Here is an 18,160-nt window from a genome sequence, read left to right on the forward strand (position 1 = left end):
GGGGGGGGGGGGGGGGGGGGGGGGGGGGGGGGGGGGGAGGGCGTGGCTTCATTACTTAAGCAGTACTACTTAACTACTGAAAGTCTACTAATAGCTTACTATTAGATAGGCTAATTAACTGTTTGGTTAGGTATGGCATGCATTTATGACATTCATTCATGACATAACCAACCAAAAATTTTCCAATATATTTAATGAGAAAAATCCACATGTAAATGGACTTGCGCAGTTCAAACCCATGTTTTTCAACCATCTGCTGTGTGTGTGTACACACACACACCCACACACACATATATATATCCTGTATCACTACATACATAACCTTATCACACTCTGTCGTCATAAACTCCTGTATTTCTAGATCGCAATGTAAGTCCTAGTTCATACCTGCACATAATAAGTACTTAAGAAATACCAGCAAATGTTTCTTTGGTAATCTCCAATTATAAAATTAAAATAATCACACTTTCATTTCTTGTGATAGACATTTGAAATGTGGAAATCTGCTTAGAAATGTCAAAATTATTAAATTCATCTGTTGTAATTATGTGTGATTATAATAAACCATAAAACATCATCCTAAAACCAGGAGAAATATAATTCCTTTATTAAAATGGTACTCTTAAAACAGTGTGATGAAGAATAGAAGGAAGTAGAAAAGCAGTCCCTGGTCATAGACTTGTGATTTTACTCCCCTCCTCCCAGTACCATGGATAGGAGATGATTCTTTTGAAGCTCATGTAAGTGCACAATACAGGACTTTTCAGGGCAGCTTCCATCTCCTTGGGCACCATTCCCACTCTTGGGCATTATTGCCATAAGTGTGACCCTTCCCTTCACTCCTTATCCCTCCCATATATATAGGGGCCAGGGACACTCCAATCTCCCTCTCCTACCCCTACCTTACCTTGCTCTTGTCAAAATCAAGTGATTTTAAGATCTGAGAGAAATGAGAACTCAACTTCTTTGCAAAATTTAGACACACTATTTGTTCTCAAGAAGTCCCGAGACAGAAGAATAAAAGACAACTTCTATGTGTACAGATAGGACAGGAGGGGTAAAAAGGGCAACAGAGGTGAAGGAAGAGGACTAGTGGAAGAAAGGAGGGTGGCAAACAGAACAACTTGTTTAGTTAAGAATTGGTGAATAAACTTTTGTGTACAATAGAAAGGAAGGCCAGTTTAGATGGAGTTAGGTGTGGATAAATAGTACTGTCTTGCCATTGATAACCATTTCTGCTTTTACCATTTTCACTGTATTACAGCTGTATATTTTCAGGTGTATCGTGTAAAAGACATGTGTTGAGATGCTGCTGTATACCGGGTTCTATGTGAGGTGCTTGTTAAAAGAACAGACATCCCCTTGGCCCCATGAATTTTGCATTCTAGTAAAAATGATAATATGCAAGTAGGCAAACCGACATCTACATACAATATGTAATAATTGTTGTGAAGGAAGAGAATAAGGCTCTACTAGAGATTAACAGGGGAGACAAGCTGAGATGAAGTAAAAAGAGCATCGTCTGGGCCGGCCTGGTGGCGCACTCGGTAGAGTGCGGCGCTTGGGAGCGTGGCGGCGCTCCCGCCGAGGGTTCAGATACCATATAGAGACCCGTCCGCTCACTGATTGAGCGCGGTGCGGGCACGACACCGAGGGTTGTGATCCCGTTAATGGTCATGAAAAAAGACAAAAAGGAAAAAAAAAAAAAAAAGAGCATCGTCTGTCTCCATATCACTTCCAAATCATAGCAGCATAAATTAGGGTATGTGAGAGCAGACAGTTCACGTGAGCTAGGTCTGGAGGGAGGGAAAAATCAAGGATTCATTAACCTACAAGGTTTAATGGAGATTATACTGGTCATGTCCCATATGAGAACTGATGGTTTCATAAGTGTTAGGGGACATGTGGACATAACAGGACAAAATACTTTGTATCAGAACTATCTGGAAAAAACCTGCCAGATTATAGAAGTGACTAGTATAGGGGGGGAAAAAAGACTGGTATGAAAGCAACATGATTAAGTACCTATTAAGATCAAGCATTTTACATAAATTATCTTACCTGATCCCCAATATTCCCATTTTACAGGTATGGGAATAGTAACTCAGAAAGCATAAGCAACTGTATTGACATAACAAAGCTAGTTTATGTTTCTTTTTTGGGGTGAGAGGCAAACTCTGAGAAGCAAGAGTGGATCTGGGACTTGTGATTCCTAAAACTCACTCCATTTGGAGAGCTTTCTTTAAGAAAAGGATTACAAAATGTGAGTACAAAAATAGGAACAGGGCCTCACGATGGGCTGCTGCAAGCAAGGGGCCTTGACACTCCATCAGCTTCACAGCAAATATATTTCCATAGAGGTGTACTGAGGTTTGAACTCCATTAGTCCCCAGGCAAAGAAAATCAAGTTGCTTGTACAAATTGCAACCAAGGTTAGTACCAAAGAGGGGTCAGACTTCCTATCCAAAAGGGTATAAAGAGCTCAAGAAAGGGCAGAGGCAGTGGCTGTAGCCAAGTAGATGGTGAAAAAAAATAAAAGAGTTGGAAAAATAGTACAGTGGTCTCTGTACTATTTGTACTCTTATCCCTTAGGCCATTTAAAGACAGAATTAGGTCTAACGTGTTTGTAGCCAGCATTCTAGTGAGAAGCAATATACAACATAGTTAACCAATCTGGTAACCTTGGGAGAGTTCCTTAATCTCCATTCATCATAGCTCTTCCTCATTTGTAAACTAGGGATAATAACAGCATCTAATTCATAGGACTGTCACAATGATTAAATCAGTAAATTCAGGTACATGGTGTCTGGTATATTCTGACTGCTCAGTAAATAATGGTTTTTATTGTCATTATTACGCAGCTTCATGTGACTCCAGAGCTTTTTCAGTTGTTTCCGTACAAAAATGTAACGAAAAATCCCTGATGGAAAACTGCTGCCTTTAGAAAGAATAAATTACTTTTCTGAAAATTCCTCAGTCTTAAGATAGAAGCCAGAAACTTTCAATTAATGCTTTACTGAAATGTTCCAAGTAGATCCTGTTCTTCTATGCAGACCTTCCCTCTGGCCAAAATTGTGTTCCTCCTGAAAAGTTTTCCCTACTAAGGATGTTGTGTAAGATTGTAAAGTACCTCAGAATTGGCTTTAAAATCTGTATCTTCCTAGGTTTCAATTGATTGTGAAACAAATAGCCGTGTTGAAGGAAGTACACATGAAAAGGCAATGACTTGAGATGATTCATGTCTGAAAACAAGTTCTCATCATAAAATGGGATTAAAATGCATCCTCTGGGGATTCTCTGGAAGCTCAATGAAAGGCTTTACTCAACACAAAGTTTAACACATTTCCATAATATTGCAATGCTGCAACTTATTAAACTATTCTCCAGTGGTTTGTTTGCTCTTGTTTTGCTTGGTTTTTGCTATTTTCCGTAGCAGTGAAGGGAAGAATCCTTGTGCAGGAACCTTTGGGCTTCTGTTGAATTATTTCTTTAGAATAAATTCCTGTGAATAGAATTACTGGGTCAATACAGTTGGTTCTTTACATTTTAATTGCTTATTTGCATTGCTTCCCCACCTGTCAACTTCTCCCTTCCCTTTATTTTTATAGAGCACAGCTTAATACATTCCCTGGCAGCTTCTCAAATACTTTCACAACTTATGTTCACTTCTGACATTATTTTCTGGGGCTATTAATCATGCTTAATTTTTGTTTTTAATCTGAAATCTTTGAATGTATCAAATTGGCATTTCAAGTCCGGTCAAAGATTTTTTTGTGTATGGAGACCACAAGATCTGCCACAATAGTTAGTAGACCATTCCAATATATTTGCTCATATGGAGACACATAGAAGGTTGAGGGATGCAATTGAAGGAGGGAATTACTCTGCAATATCACTTTGTAATATTAAACTTTTTAAATCAGGACTTTCTCTTTCCTTCTAAACTGAAGATCCACAATGACTTTCCTTCTGCCAACATCTAGAATTTTCCTCTGATCAATCTGACTTGGAAGGTTGATTTGGCCTTTCCTTCAGCTCTCTTTGGAACACTTTGGGATTGTTGAAATTATTCTACCACCTCACTCCTGTCTGTCTTCTGATACCACACTGTATCCCACTCCTTGACACTAATTGTCAGCTCTTCTCAGCAATGCCTCCTTCACAGCCCTCAAATTTTTGGCAGATTCCTGTCTAAGAAAACACCCGCCAGAGGAATGGCAGTCTGTTTGCATGTCAGCAGGGGGTAGTGGAGGGTGATTTATGCCACTTGACCATTATGTAGTCAAATTTGACCTTTTAAAAAATAAGTTTACATTGTGCTCAAAGCCCAGCTCCACTAAGTACACACTATTACCTTCATGTATGACCTTTTCTGTCTCTCAAATGTGTTATCAGATTATTTAAATACGTTTTTTTTTCAGTATAAAATGAAGAAAAAATGTAAGGTGTTAATAAAGAGCATGAGATTTGGAGGTAAAACACCTGGTTTCTATTCCCACTTCTTTGACTTAATAGCTACAGGGCCTTGGCCAGTAAAGCTTCCTGAACCAAAGGTTCCTTATATGAAAAGGTGGGGATAATAATTATGCTACTGAGTTTGTTGAGAGAAATAAATGCTATAGGAAAATTGTTTCTATAATATTGTAAATGCTATTCAAATGTATATTATACCACTGTTTCTCTCTTCACTTTGTGACTTCCAGGATCCAAAATTAGGATGGTCAAACCACTAAACCTTATTTGAGAACAATTCATTCTGAAAAATATTAAAACTATTGTAAGAGTTTTTCATTCCAAGGTCTGGCCTATAAGTATCAAAGCTGTATTGAGCACAAATCTAGAAGCCTAGAGTTTGTAAGAAAATTATCAGATTGAAGAACCCTGAATTCATTATCTACCATATACTAGGCATTCGGAAATTTGTTGAGGGACTACTTACATTAACAGTGTTATAAAAGTTTTTAAACAGGTACAATGAGCAAGTCTGTAAGGCCCTTCTCTCCATTAACTACGCAGCCTACTGTTCTTTCTGAGCACTTTGAACCATTCTCAGTGTATTGGCCGCAGTCTGTGTGCTGATGGCTGCCCAGTGTGTAACAGTCCCTCAGCCTCCACATTCTTATTCCCATGAATCTGCTGAATATGTCCACTTGAATATTCCACCAGCGTCTAAAACCCATTGCTCCAGAACGAAGATTTTTATCTCTTCCCTCTACTCAGTTCATTGCAGACAGCATTCTACACTTCCCTCTCCTGCACGCATCATCTAATAAATCCTACTCATTTTGCCTCCTAAAGGGCTTTGTAACTCTGCTCTACTTTTCATCCATAAAATCATTACCCCGCAGCATTATCTCTCACATGCAGTATTCATCTCTCTCTCTCTAGTCTTGTTTCTTCAAGCTCATAGTATTTTATCTCAATGTCAACTCTGACTATGTTTTATCCTAGCTTAAAGATCTCACAGTGGCATCTCATATCCTACAGGTAAATTCATGTCCTTTTATATGCCTCTCCATCTGCATTCCCCTTTTACCTTCTCTTATTTTACACTTAAGTTACTACAATAAAAAATACTAAATAGTGTTTCCCCATATACACCATGTTGCTAAGCTTCTCAACAATTTTGCCCTTGATTTTTCTTCTCCCTGCCTACCCATCTTTTCACAGTGTATTTTCACTCATCTTTTAAGATTTATCTTAGACATCATATCTCACTGAAGTTTTCCCCACCATTGTAGTATGGGTTAGGTAGCCCTTCCTGTATTTACTTCTATAATAAAACTTCTAACATTGTTTAGAAATTATCCGTTTACACTTTATCCTCCCACTCTAGACTGTGCACTTATCAATCAATGGCGTAGAGTTACCCATGGGCTTTTTATCACAGCGTCTAGCACATGGAGTATTCAGTAAATGATTTCGAACCATATAAACTAAACCTATGTAGTACTTCTGTAGAGACCCAGATGAGGGAGCAAAATTTAAAGTTCTATCACTATATCTTCTACTGGTATCCTTGTTAACTCTGTTACTCATTTGCAAAATGAGGACAAGAATAGAAAAGGTAAATAATAAGCTTTTGTAGTTTTGTTTCCAAATGTATTCACATTGTCATTTAAAGGGAAGTTTGAAAATAATATCAGCATTAAAACAGAGAGACCTGATTTCTAACCTTGGGTTCCCTACTCATAAACCATGTGATCTTGAGTTTACTGACACAGATCCTCAACATCTGTGCCTTCGGAATGAGGATAATAGCACCTGCTTTGTAAGGTAGTTTTAAGAATTGAGGATAATGTACAGAAAACATACTGACGCACTCAATACTCAATTGTTCTGATTATTATGTCCATTATAACTGTGAATATAATTACAGTAAACTAAACATTTTAGTTGAAAAGTGAGTTAGTACTTGTAAAGCACTTAGAACAGTACTTTACAAGTATGTGCATGTGTATATTTTAGTAAGTGTCTAAAATATATATGAATTTATTTTATAAAAGAAATGAAACTTTAAATTCCTATTTTATAAGCTATAAACTCTGAAAAAAACATTTTTAATTGACAGTTCTATACTTCTGAAATAAACTCAATTTGAAAGAATTTTACATCTGCAGTTGAGACTATTAAAGCATTATTAGTTACTTTAACAACACATTCTTGGTGAATGGAATAATGAATAAGTGAATGAATGAATGAAAATGTGGTCTATCTAAGTACTTGGTGAACATTAAGCTGTAATGATAGCTATAGACAGTCAAGAAGGGTCCCATCTGACAGCAATGATTAGTTTTTCAATTTGTACTAATGCTATTTTCACCTTGTTTTGAATACAAAAACTAATTGAAAGTTCCAAAAAGTCTAAGGTATCTCTTGCTTTATTGCAGTGAATTCTGTTGTTCTTGTTTGGGTTTTGGATTTGGATTTGGATGTGTGTTTGTGTGTGAAAGCCTCTGCCAAGAGAGGTTGGATTTTGATAGAATAGGATGTTTAGGATTTATTTCATATTTCATAAATGGAGGTCACCTGAGAGAGTTTATGTGTGGGCCTGAGAGAGAGAGAGAGAATGAGAGAGAAGAGCTTATGACCATGAAGAATGAAGGTGTCTTATCTCATTTATGAAGGATTTAAATGATTAATTGGCAATTAGCCTAAAAGAAGATATTCAAAAATATGTTAAGGATCCTTTGGTGGGGAACTGAATGACCATCAGTAATTCATTATTCTATTACTATCTTTTAATTTAAGATCTAGAGTAGTATTTGGCTACACAATCCAATTCACAAACAGCACAAAATATTCTGCATTGAGATTTTAGCATCATTGGATGATTGGTGCTTCACAAAGAATTCTCTTCCAAGGTATTTTACTTCGTAAAATAAAGGCTACTCAATCTGATTTGTTTTGATGCTTTACCTCCTTTAACAAAGTCTTTAAGTTCTTGTTTTCTCTTCTTTTTGGCCTACATCTAAAGTTACTTGTGAACATACTTCTCCCCCACACCCAAACCCCACTATTCTGTGAGATCTGTGAGGCAAGACCTGTGGATTTTTTATCTCTATATCTGCAGAACAAAGCCCATTACCTAGAATTTAATAGATGTCAACTAAGGTCCACCGAATAAGTTAATCAATTACATCCACTTGGCTTGATGTAATGTGCTGTTTTCATTCACATGTTAAATACTTTTAACATCTTAAAAGAGAAAAAATAAATAAATAAAAGAAAAGCCTCTACCCCAGGATAATAATGATCTTGATTTTGTTACATGGCATTTTATTTTATGTTACTTCTGAGATAGCAGGAAAAGAAACTAAAAAGATTGCAACTATATCTGGGAAAACAAGTCTTACAATAGTAACTAACTTTACCATTGCCTATTGAATACTAGGAACATGGATGGAGTGGTACCATATCAGGCTCCAGTTTTATAAAGGAAAAGGTAATAAAACCTACAGGGTTTGGGGTCCCTGAAATTCTCTACTGATCAGGCTGTGACTTTGGTGAAGTCAGTTAAGTAAGCCTCAGTTTCTTCATTTGGCAAATGGGAATAACAATGCCTCTTGACCTACCCTATAGATTTAAAACAATTAGTAAATGAGAGGATGTCTATGAAAGCGTGTTGGCTCGGAAAACTGTCATTGAAGTATAAGGACTCATCGTGATGCACCATATGGCAGACTAATGCTGGAAATTTCTTAACTTATTCTAGATGAAACATCTAGTATCTTCCAGGAGGGGTGAACTGCCAATTCTGATACAAAAGCTGATTGAAGCACGGGCCAAAACATAGGCAACCCAATGCTGACTGTCAAACTTCTGCCTAATGGTTACAGAGACCTCTTAAATCCAAGCAACATGTCTTCTCTCTTTTGGTACCGCCAGTGTCTAATAAAATATTCAGAAAGAGTAACACTAATTGAAGGTTTGTTAATGAGAAGTATTAGTTTAAAAAAACAAAAACTGATAACAGAAGGCAACATATTATAAGGGCTAAACTGTGGATTCTAAACTTGGACTCCGTGTGTTCAAAACCCAGTCCAATCACTTAACGTGTGTCTTTCGTCAATTTACTTAATCCTTACAATCTTCTGTTTCTTTATCAGTAAAACAGAAATAATACTAACAGATCCTTTGCCAAAGGGCTATTGCCAGGATTAAATTTAGATGAGGTTCTAGTACAGTGTTTGACTCATGGTAAGCACTAAATAAATCTTAATTTATTGATTGATATTCACCTTTTTTTTTTAGATACTAGGAATTGCATTCCTTTTACCATTGACTATTAAGTGTGATGAATTCACAAATTAGCAGGCAATGTAAAAGGGTGGATTGCATGTGATTTAACCAAAAAGTAACAAAATTGTCCCCAGTGTTATCCATATACTATCAGAGTCATCCAATAAGTATCACAGGCCAGCTATTGCATTGAGAAGCAGGAACCCCTGTTTTGGCATGGGGTGACCCTCTCTGCAGCCACGGCTCTTCCTCAGCCTGGCAGTTAAGCACACAATCATGTCTTTCTGTTTGCTCCTGTCCTTGTTCACACTTACCAGGTACAAAGACAGGAGACTGGCCCAGCATAAGTCGGAAATAGAGTGTTTCACCCCCAAAGGGAGTATGGGGAATGGTGGGAGAGCAACAATGAGCAGGTAAGCAAACTGTGAGTGGCCTGAGGTGCTGTGAAATACATGTATGCAAGCTGGAGGAACAGGTGGCTCCCTGGTCTGGGTCCTTGCTCAACTGTGCATCTCATACAGTGTGTCCAACCTGGGCCACCACTGGTTTTCTGTGTGTGTTCGATTTGCAAAACCCATGCCATCCTCATGTGAAGTAATGGGAGCCTCCTGTCCCAGGTGCTGCTGTTTCCCAGGGTTGTGCGCTTTGCATGTCTGAAGGCTTAGCTCACAGCCAGTCCTCCCCTGGGTTTTAGCTTATCAGTCAAATGGTTCTGGAGTTTGCAAAGTGGAGGAGATTGGAGGAAATTCACATTCCAGGACTATCCAATCACTTAATAAAACAAATGTAAAAACTTAGGACTGGTTTTCAGGGAAGGACTGCAATGGAGGGAAGACTCCATCCAGCTCCTGACCCTGGACAAGCCTGGAAATTAATCTGATTTACTTTGAATGCAACATCATCTCACAGCCAAGGGCAAATGCCATGCCAAACAGTGGACTGTAGAGGCAACAGGCCTTTCTTGAACTGAAATCAGGAAAGCTAATCCTCCTCTAGCTACCATAGCTTTGCAGCTCCTTTACTTTCTTGTGTTTGGTGAACACTCTCTGTCGCTGCTCTGTGCATGTTCCTTCATACTAGGCACTCCCAAATGAGTTGTACCCAGTAAACTGGGATATTAGGAACTATAAGCATCAACTGAGCTGTGTTGCATGAAATGAACGTGCTTTATTGCATGGGACTGGGTTTCAAGAAAAGGGCTCTGGAGACAAAGACAGTCAAGATGGTTATTTAACAGTTCCAGAATGCTGGAGGAAACTTGAGTTGAGTAATAACTCACCATGAGCTAACTCTCCACTTCTTATCTGTTGTTGGCATTTCCCAATCCATCTGTGGTACAGAGATGTGGAAGGGAAACTTGCAAACCAGACTGAATTAGAGAAAAGGAGAAGTCCAGGAAGTAGAGTGTGTACATATGTGTGTTCATGTGTTGAAAGCAAAGCTTGAGACCCAGTTGCATAATAGAAGATAATGCCTTTGAATCCCATTGAAATTTTTACCTCCCAAAATTATGTTTGCTTCCTCAGTGGTGGGCTCCTTCCTGTTTTCACAATAATGATTAACTTTTTCCAAGGGCCAGTGCATTGCAGAATTCTGGGGCCATTCACATTGCAGTCTGTGAAAATGGTGTCAGGAACTGTGCAGTGTACAGCCTAAGCTACCATTCATAGCAGCCCTGACCAAGAGCTTGGCCAACTTTGCCATGGCTCCCAGAGACAAGGCAATGGAGCGTGTGTACATGTGTAGGCATGTATGTGTACCCATTGGTGTATCTGATGGCTTTATGCCCACATTCCCTTTATACATGATCTTTGAATCTCAGTTTGTCTGGAAGATGAGCCTCAGTGTATCATTTTATGGTAGTAACTCAACACACTGCAATGGGGCTCCTGGTTTCCTTCCACTTAGACAAAATGCCATAATTCCTATTCTTGAAAACTAGTCAAACAGCACAGGAGCAAGCTGAAAGTGACGGCATCAAATGAGGGCTCAAGGGATCTGTTCAGAATGAGTTCTGATTTAAGGTCAAAAGTTGGAGTTCCCAAATCTAATAAACTTGGATGCCTATCAAACATACTAGGCAAAATCTTGGGCAATACAATCTAAGAATCTGTTGTAGAACAAGTTTCCCAGGCCATTCCAATCTTCCCAGTCCATAAGCTTATTCTTTTGAAATAATCTATTTGTCTAGGAGATGATATGAAGCTGTTCATGGCAAGCATTAGGTCCCAACTATGCCATGCAATGTTCTTAGGAGTGTTTAGTCAATGCTTAGGACTCTCAGATCTGATCAGCCCAGAGATTAGATCTGCTCAAACCTGCATGATTGAGAAGGGGGAAGGGGGGCACAGAAAATAAGGGGACCCCAGATCAAACAGACCAAGCTTCGGTGGATGAAGTCCAGATCTACAGAGGTATCCATCCACTCGATGTATCTTCTCCAGGAACAGTCCAAGTTTCTCTACAACAGCAAGATGCCACTTAACTTTTGTTTTCTCATTTTTTTGGATATAAGCAAGGTAATGACAATGCTTGTTACATTGATAATGTCCTGGAGCAGAGGAGAATAGCCCATGCTAAAAGGAAGAAAATTCTGTTGGAGTAACAACCTCAGCCTCACAGATAAGCAGGGTTAATTGGGAAGAAATGATCTCCCCTTCGTAATTTCTCTTCCTTCTCATTTCTTTAGTACTAAATAAAAACTGACAGAGAAGGAGAGAGAGGTGTCCTTCAGTGCTCTGAGAAATCTTTCCCTTAGTCTGGAGACACACAAAAAGATAGGCCAAAACTCACAAGGCCTTTGTATCTTTTTTTCCAGCTTCATATTTGTTCACATAAATAAACACATATGCACACATATAACATTAATCCAGGAGAAATAAGTTTAAAATGAACTTTAAGAGAAAAGATGTCAGAAAGAAGAAAACTGTCTTTTAAAAAGTTCTAGGTAAGGGAGTGGAGTAGTTAATTCCAATTTTCCTGCACTCAGATTGAATGGAAGGGCTGGTAAGAGGATACCTGTATGTATATAAGACTTTTATAGGTACTTTTAGTATCAGCTGATAGGGCCTTCTCTCTTATCCACCTCCCCTCCTCCCCCTGTTGCTTCCCAGAGTCACAGTCAAGCTTCACATTTACTCTGCAAACATCTGGGCTGGTTCTGTGGCCATTACCGAACAACCAGTCCCAAGGAAGGGCTAAGGGAAGATCAAACAACCACAGAAAACAAAAGTGTTGCTTTGTACCTCATTTGCCTATGTTTACGATGATGAAACTGTAGAATGAATGGACAGGGCTCTGTGAATTCACGTCTGGGGTGATTATTCCAGAACCGAGCTGCCTGGTAGGGAGAGAAAGCGTTTTACAATGCTTGTAGTCTCAGCAGAGCAGTACACTACTATCTTATCTTTAACTAATCCCTCACCCCTGCCCCGCTCCAGCACCCCCACACTGGGAAAGGAACGAGAACGTTAAAGGTACTCATAACACTCTTGTCTCCTGAAATATTATGTCACTGTTTTCCCTTTTTGTGAACAGTTGTTTTTTTTCCCTCTGTCTGAATATAGTGTAACTTGTCATCTTTTCACATTTTCACAGTGGACAGTCTAAGTGTCTTTCAGAGCAGAATCCTCCTGATTACAGGAGAAGTGAAAGAGAGTCCTAAACAGGGAGGTGCTCTAAGAACCGGAAACTCTCTAAGCCCTGTTACTTGTTACCCTGTGAGTTCATACTGAGGTGGTCCACCCTCAGGAATGACTAAAACCTCAACAATGAATGTCATTATCGCCTGTCTCAGCAGGGGATGCCAATGCAGTACTTGTTGGAGTCCACATTCTGATGTGCTCGTGTTGTCCCCATAAAGGAGAAGCATAGACATTCTGAGCCTCCCAGTCTCCCTTTGAGCAAGAGATTCCTTAGTCAAATAAAATAGGTAGACCTGTAGCCCCCTCCCCCCCAGGGGTAGAAGAAAGAAGTGTTGTATGGAGTTACCTTTATGATGAGCAAAAAGAGAATTTTTATTGTTGCTATTTCATGATATCAGTTATGTGAAGTATTAACTTCCAATCAGCTGAGTAACTGATTTTCACCTAGTATGTGCAGCATCTAATTTTAGTAGGTATACATGTTTAATAAAGCCTTAGAGTGGGGGCTGGCCAGTTAGCTCAGTTGGATACAGCACAGCCTTGTAACACCAAGGTCAAGGGTTCAGATCCCCATAGCAATCAGCTGCCAAAGAACAAACAAAAGAACACATCAGAATTGATCAAAGATGAAAGTAGACGTCCCCAGAGCCCTCCTCTCCACCTACTCCCCTATTTATAAAAAAAAAAAGAAAAAGCCTTACAGAATCTCATAATAGCAATGTCATAATACTCATCATTAAATTAGTAGAACCTCAGAGTTGAAAGGTCGTCCCAATATGTAATGTCTGTGTTAGGACTGTTTTGCCTTTTATATATTCAATTATCTCTTTCTTCATGTAAAGCTCATTTATTAAGCGCCTACTATAAGCCAAGCACTTAAAGACTGTGGATATAAATGGATGACCAAGACATGACTAATGCCCTTGAAAATCTATAGTCTATTGGGAAACAGAATCAGAAAAAAGATAATCGCAATGTCCTATACCACAGGACAGTTTATGCCTCAGATTAACCCCTTATTTCATATTATAAACTATAGTTTATACCAGTACATGTACAGTAAAGAGTAATAGAAAACAATAATAGCAAATCTTAATTGAGTTTTCCGAAAGCACTAGGCATACAGTTATATAAAATTCAGAGTCCATAGAAGAGAAAGATTCTGCCTTTCCAGTAGAGTAGAGGCCAGCTAGTTGCTTAACTGTAGACTAGGATTCTGCAGTCGTCTTCACTTCATTCCTCCCCAAAGTCAAACCCAAATTACTATTCTAACATATTGAGAGATGTTCTAAAAAACAAGAATAATAATTACTACATTACTACCATTATGCTAATTACTGCAAATCAGCCACTATATCAGTCCCTTCACATAAGTTATGCATTAAATTCCTCCAAGAACATATAAGGAAGGTATTTTTCCTTTCCATGGTGGAGATGAGTAAAATGAGGCTCAGGGATATGAAATAACTAGTACAGTAAGCAATTTCATGAAAATTCTGAAATCGAAGAGACCTTAAAACCTGCTCTGGCACTACTAGCCAGAGTGCAACTTTCAGGTGCCATTTTAACTCTTTAGTATCCATTTTCTGTAAAATGAAAATGATAATATAACACTTTTCTGATGATGAAGCTGTGAAAATTAAGTGAGATCATGAAAGTACAGCACTTAGCATACTGCCTGATACACAGCAGGCATTCAGTAAATTTTAGTTAGTACTAGTATTACCTAAGGCTACCTAGCCTAGAAAGTTCTTTTTTGTCTTGCCTTTCTTCATCCTGCCACCATGGTTCCTTTTTCAAAAATCAATTCTGGAAAAGTAAGTAAAATGAAATCTAATAATAACAAAAAAACAAATTCAGTGATATAATTTGCCTGTTTCAAAATTCATGTTCTCCCCTGGTTACCAGTAAAAGCAGTCAACATTTATTTATTGAGTACTCAGATACACCAGACACTGTTTCAGGAGCTTTATCTGTATGATCTCTTATTTAATCTTTGAAAAAGTAAGGGGTAAAATCCAGACTGGAGCCCAACTCAGTCTGATTCCAAAATTCACACTCTAACCACTATGCTATCTGCTACCCCGGATAAAATTCAAACTCATGAACTCAGAATGCAAGGCCCTTCACAAACTAACCCTAACCTAACTCTTTGACCTTTATTCTGTTTCAGCACATATGTTCTCTTCTCCAGACATCCCAAATGTCTTGCCATTCTCCAAACACACTGACTACATTCTACAATAGCACATCTTAACACATGATGTGTTTCTACCTGGATTGCCCTTCCTTTCTCCTTCTATCCATGTTCTCCAACCCCATTCCTCTTCTACCTGGTGAACCCCTACTCAGATTTCAAAACCCAACTCTAATTTTTCTTTGATGCCTTTCTAAAAAGCTTATCATCTATTTTACCTCTGCCCAACTTCATAATTCTAAAGTATGGTTGTCTTTATCTGATACTGAATATTATCTGGTTACCTGTGTCTTCTCACTAAACTTGAGGTTGTTTGAGGCCAAAAAATAAAATGTCTTGTTCACTTTTATATCCTCAGTACCCAACAGTGATCTGAGTCTATTGATTCAATTAACCAATCAACAAAAGCTTTTTGTGTGTAGGTAGGACTGTTTTAGAGACTGTAGGGTGTTTGCTCATGGGGTGAATGTAAAATAATCTCTGCCCTAAAGGAACTGGAGATATTAATTAAAAAATAAAACTCACTCTGATGCAACCTGCAAAAGCAATAGGCTACCTTAAGGTGTTAAATCTGTGATCCAGATAATAAGGCCTAGATTTGGATAGAGGTGAAGGGGAAGAAAAGGAATATGATACACAGTTACAAGGTCAAGTTTCAAGAATTCTTAGAAGAAGACTTCCCAAACTGTATTCTGAGGAACACTAAATCAAGTGCAAGAGATACTCCATGAGCAGGGGATGAAAACAGCAGGAATGGAGGTCTGGCTGACAATAACGCAGCCAACAATATATGCTATATGCCCTTTTTGGAGATTCCCAGTGGATGCTTACATGATAAAGCCTTGAGAAATACCAGAGATATTAGTTTAACCTTGTTTAATTTATTTGACACTAGAACCATTAATTCATGAACCATCTATTGTCATTCTTATTTCCTATACCATTTGCCCATTAATTTAATTTTTTAAAAATTGATCAAAAATCAGGATCAAAATATATATATATATACATATTTTTTTTTGACTGGTAAGGGGATCACAACCCTTAGCACGGTGTGGTCTACACCATGCTCAGCCAGTGAGCGCACCGGCCATCCTTATATAGGATCTGAACCCGCGGCCTCGGAGCTACCAGCGCCGCACTCTCCCGAGTAAGCCACAGGGCCAGCTCAAAATTATATTTTTTGAGTAGCTTATCATAATCCTTGAAATCTTATTGTAAGCAATTTTCCAGAGAAATCTTTTATGAGACCAGCAAAAACTAAGAGTCAAGCTAATGTTTGCTGATTAGAATAGAAATTACCAGCTTTATTACATACCACAAATATTAACCAGATTCCTAATTACCTTTGCTTGTTCTTCCAAAGGATTACTAAGTACTGTGAGTATATTCTACTCATACCATATATGGTATTAAACTGTCTTTAGCCTGTAAAAAGCATAATACAAAATAGTAACAGGAGTCCTTAGATTCCATGACCCTCTCATTTCAGTTTCTGCTCAGTTCTCTGCTTGTTTACAGGCTTCTTTTATTGGAAAAATGAGGAGCTGGTCAAAGTCTTTTGTGAGGCTGCTGTTCTTGCCTGTGAAATGTGTGTTTTGCAAATATAAATATATATACATACACATACACATATATGCACATACATATACATATAGATTTGGTGAATAAGTCAGGATTCATATACAAATATATATAGTTGAATACATTTTATTTGAGACAATAAATTTGGTAGCTTATAATTTCCAGTAAAAAGGAAGAAGGAAATCAAAATGATTTCTGACATAACAAATGCTAAGCTAAAAGCCTGCTTCATGTCATCAAGTCCAATGCTCTATAGGGGGAAGTGAATTTTGAGGGGTATTTTCTACTTTTATTCTCAATTCAAGATGTGGATAAAATCTTGCAATATTGTCAACCTAATCTTATTGGCATATTTCCATTAGTTGGTTAATACTGAAATGTAGGCAAAAGCTATGCAGCAAAGCTGAGTGCTCTAAAAATTTAAATCAAGCATTTTCTCTAATTCCATGTTTCATGAGTCATTTTAAACCGATTCTTCAACAGAAGAGTTATTTATTTTTAAAAACGTTTATTCATCATTTATGCATAAGGCACTATGCTTCATACTGGGAATTCAAAGAGATATGAAATAGGATTTCTACATCTAATACATTTTTGCCATCATACTTCATATGCGTTCAAAGCAGACTATCCTTTTATGTCACTGTGTCTTCCATTCTCCCAGAATCAGTAATCCATCGAAAGTCGTGGGCTTTAGCATCACATATATTAAGATTTTACACCTTAAGTATTTTCTACCTTTCCTTGAACCTCTCTAAGCCTCAGTTGTATTGTTTGTAAAACAGGTATGATGTCCACAAGTTCCTCACAGATTGTTTTGAGGGATTAATAGTAACATGCATATGAAAACACATATACACAGATATTTTTAAGGAATAAGAGAATTTAAAGAAGATCAGGTATATATATAGATAGAAGGTAGTATAATGCAAGTGTAAGAAAACAATAAATATTAACCAGAAACATCTGTTATTCTTGTGTGTACATCTAACCAATTAATTTTCTAAGGATCCAGAGAAAGGAGTAATTCCTGTTACCTGTGAGAAACCAAGAGGATTGATGTAAGCAAAATAGCGGTGTCCAGTGTAAATTTTTAAAGTTGCCTTAATAGTGCAAGGATACAATGTTTAGCTTCCCAAACATTCCAAAGGAAACTGGATTGGAACTGACTTAATGCCTTATATCTGTGACATGTCCCTGTTTTGTCCCAAGGAAAAAAAAATTGGACATTTCCTTTTTAAACCAGGAGCCTTCAGTAGATAATAAACATGTTGATAGTGCATTTCCAACCAAGATTCAGCCTGAAAACTAATGTACCCTTCATACACCAGATTTAAGTTACAAGATTTATCTGAGGTGCATTTCTTTTCAACTAAGATCAGAAGGAGTCTTTTGCCTAAACAGAAATCATTTTCCTAGCAACAATCGGAAAAATCCTGGGATATTCTCTTATCCTACACTTTCTCAGGATTCATCTCTGCAATGTTGATACAGAGCTTTGGAATTTATAATCAAGTTATTTTATGAACAAAAACTGGGCCATTGCCATTTCCCTGGACACACTCCACACAAGGGTACATGCATCTCACTTAGCACAAAGACAATATCGCATGGTGAGAATGACTCTGGGTTTAGGGGCAGATTTAGGGCACTGTTCTGTCATTTACTTTGACTTGGGCAAGTTAGTTAAGTTCCATAAGCCTCAGTTTTCACATCTATAGAGCAGGTTGATAATACCTTCTATGCCAAGCATTCAAGATGGTTTAATTCGCTTCATTTCACTAACACTCCCAGCCCACCTACCTTGATCCAGGACCAGCCACCATATGAAGCACAGAAAATGCGTGTAGTGACTGCCCCTGGAGTGCTCCATGGTTAGTACAGAAACAAACTTGTAAATAAGCAATTAAAAATACTACTTGATAAGTGCTATGTCAGACAGCTTTTGCAAGGGTCAAATATGATAACGTAGGCAAAAATACCTTGTGAGCTG

The 18,160-nt window shown here is 38.0% G+C and overlaps 1 protein-coding gene across 1 annotated transcript in view; it reads left to right on the forward strand.

The window, feature by feature from the left end:
- The window catches only part of GRM5 (glutamate receptor, metabotropic 5), a gene marked incomplete at its 5' end in the record, with an annotated part of 143,606 nt that overhangs the window by 111,280 nt on the left and 14,166 nt on the right, over nucleotides 1–18,160 (forward strand). Inside the window, one exon of the mRNA XM_008584858.1 lies at nucleotides 9,060–9,155. Within this exon, the coding sequence (XP_008583080.1) occupies nucleotides 9,060–9,155 (96 nt within the window). The remainder of the gene's footprint in view (nucleotides 1–9,059; nucleotides 9,156–18,160) is intronic.

This window comes from Galeopterus variegatus, unplaced genomic scaffold (assembly GCF_000696425.1).
Source record: "Galeopterus variegatus unplaced genomic scaffold, G_variegatus-3.0.2 Scaffold3385, whole genome shotgun sequence".
Lineage (NCBI taxonomy): Eukaryota > Metazoa > Chordata > Mammalia > Dermoptera > Cynocephalidae > Galeopterus > Galeopterus variegatus.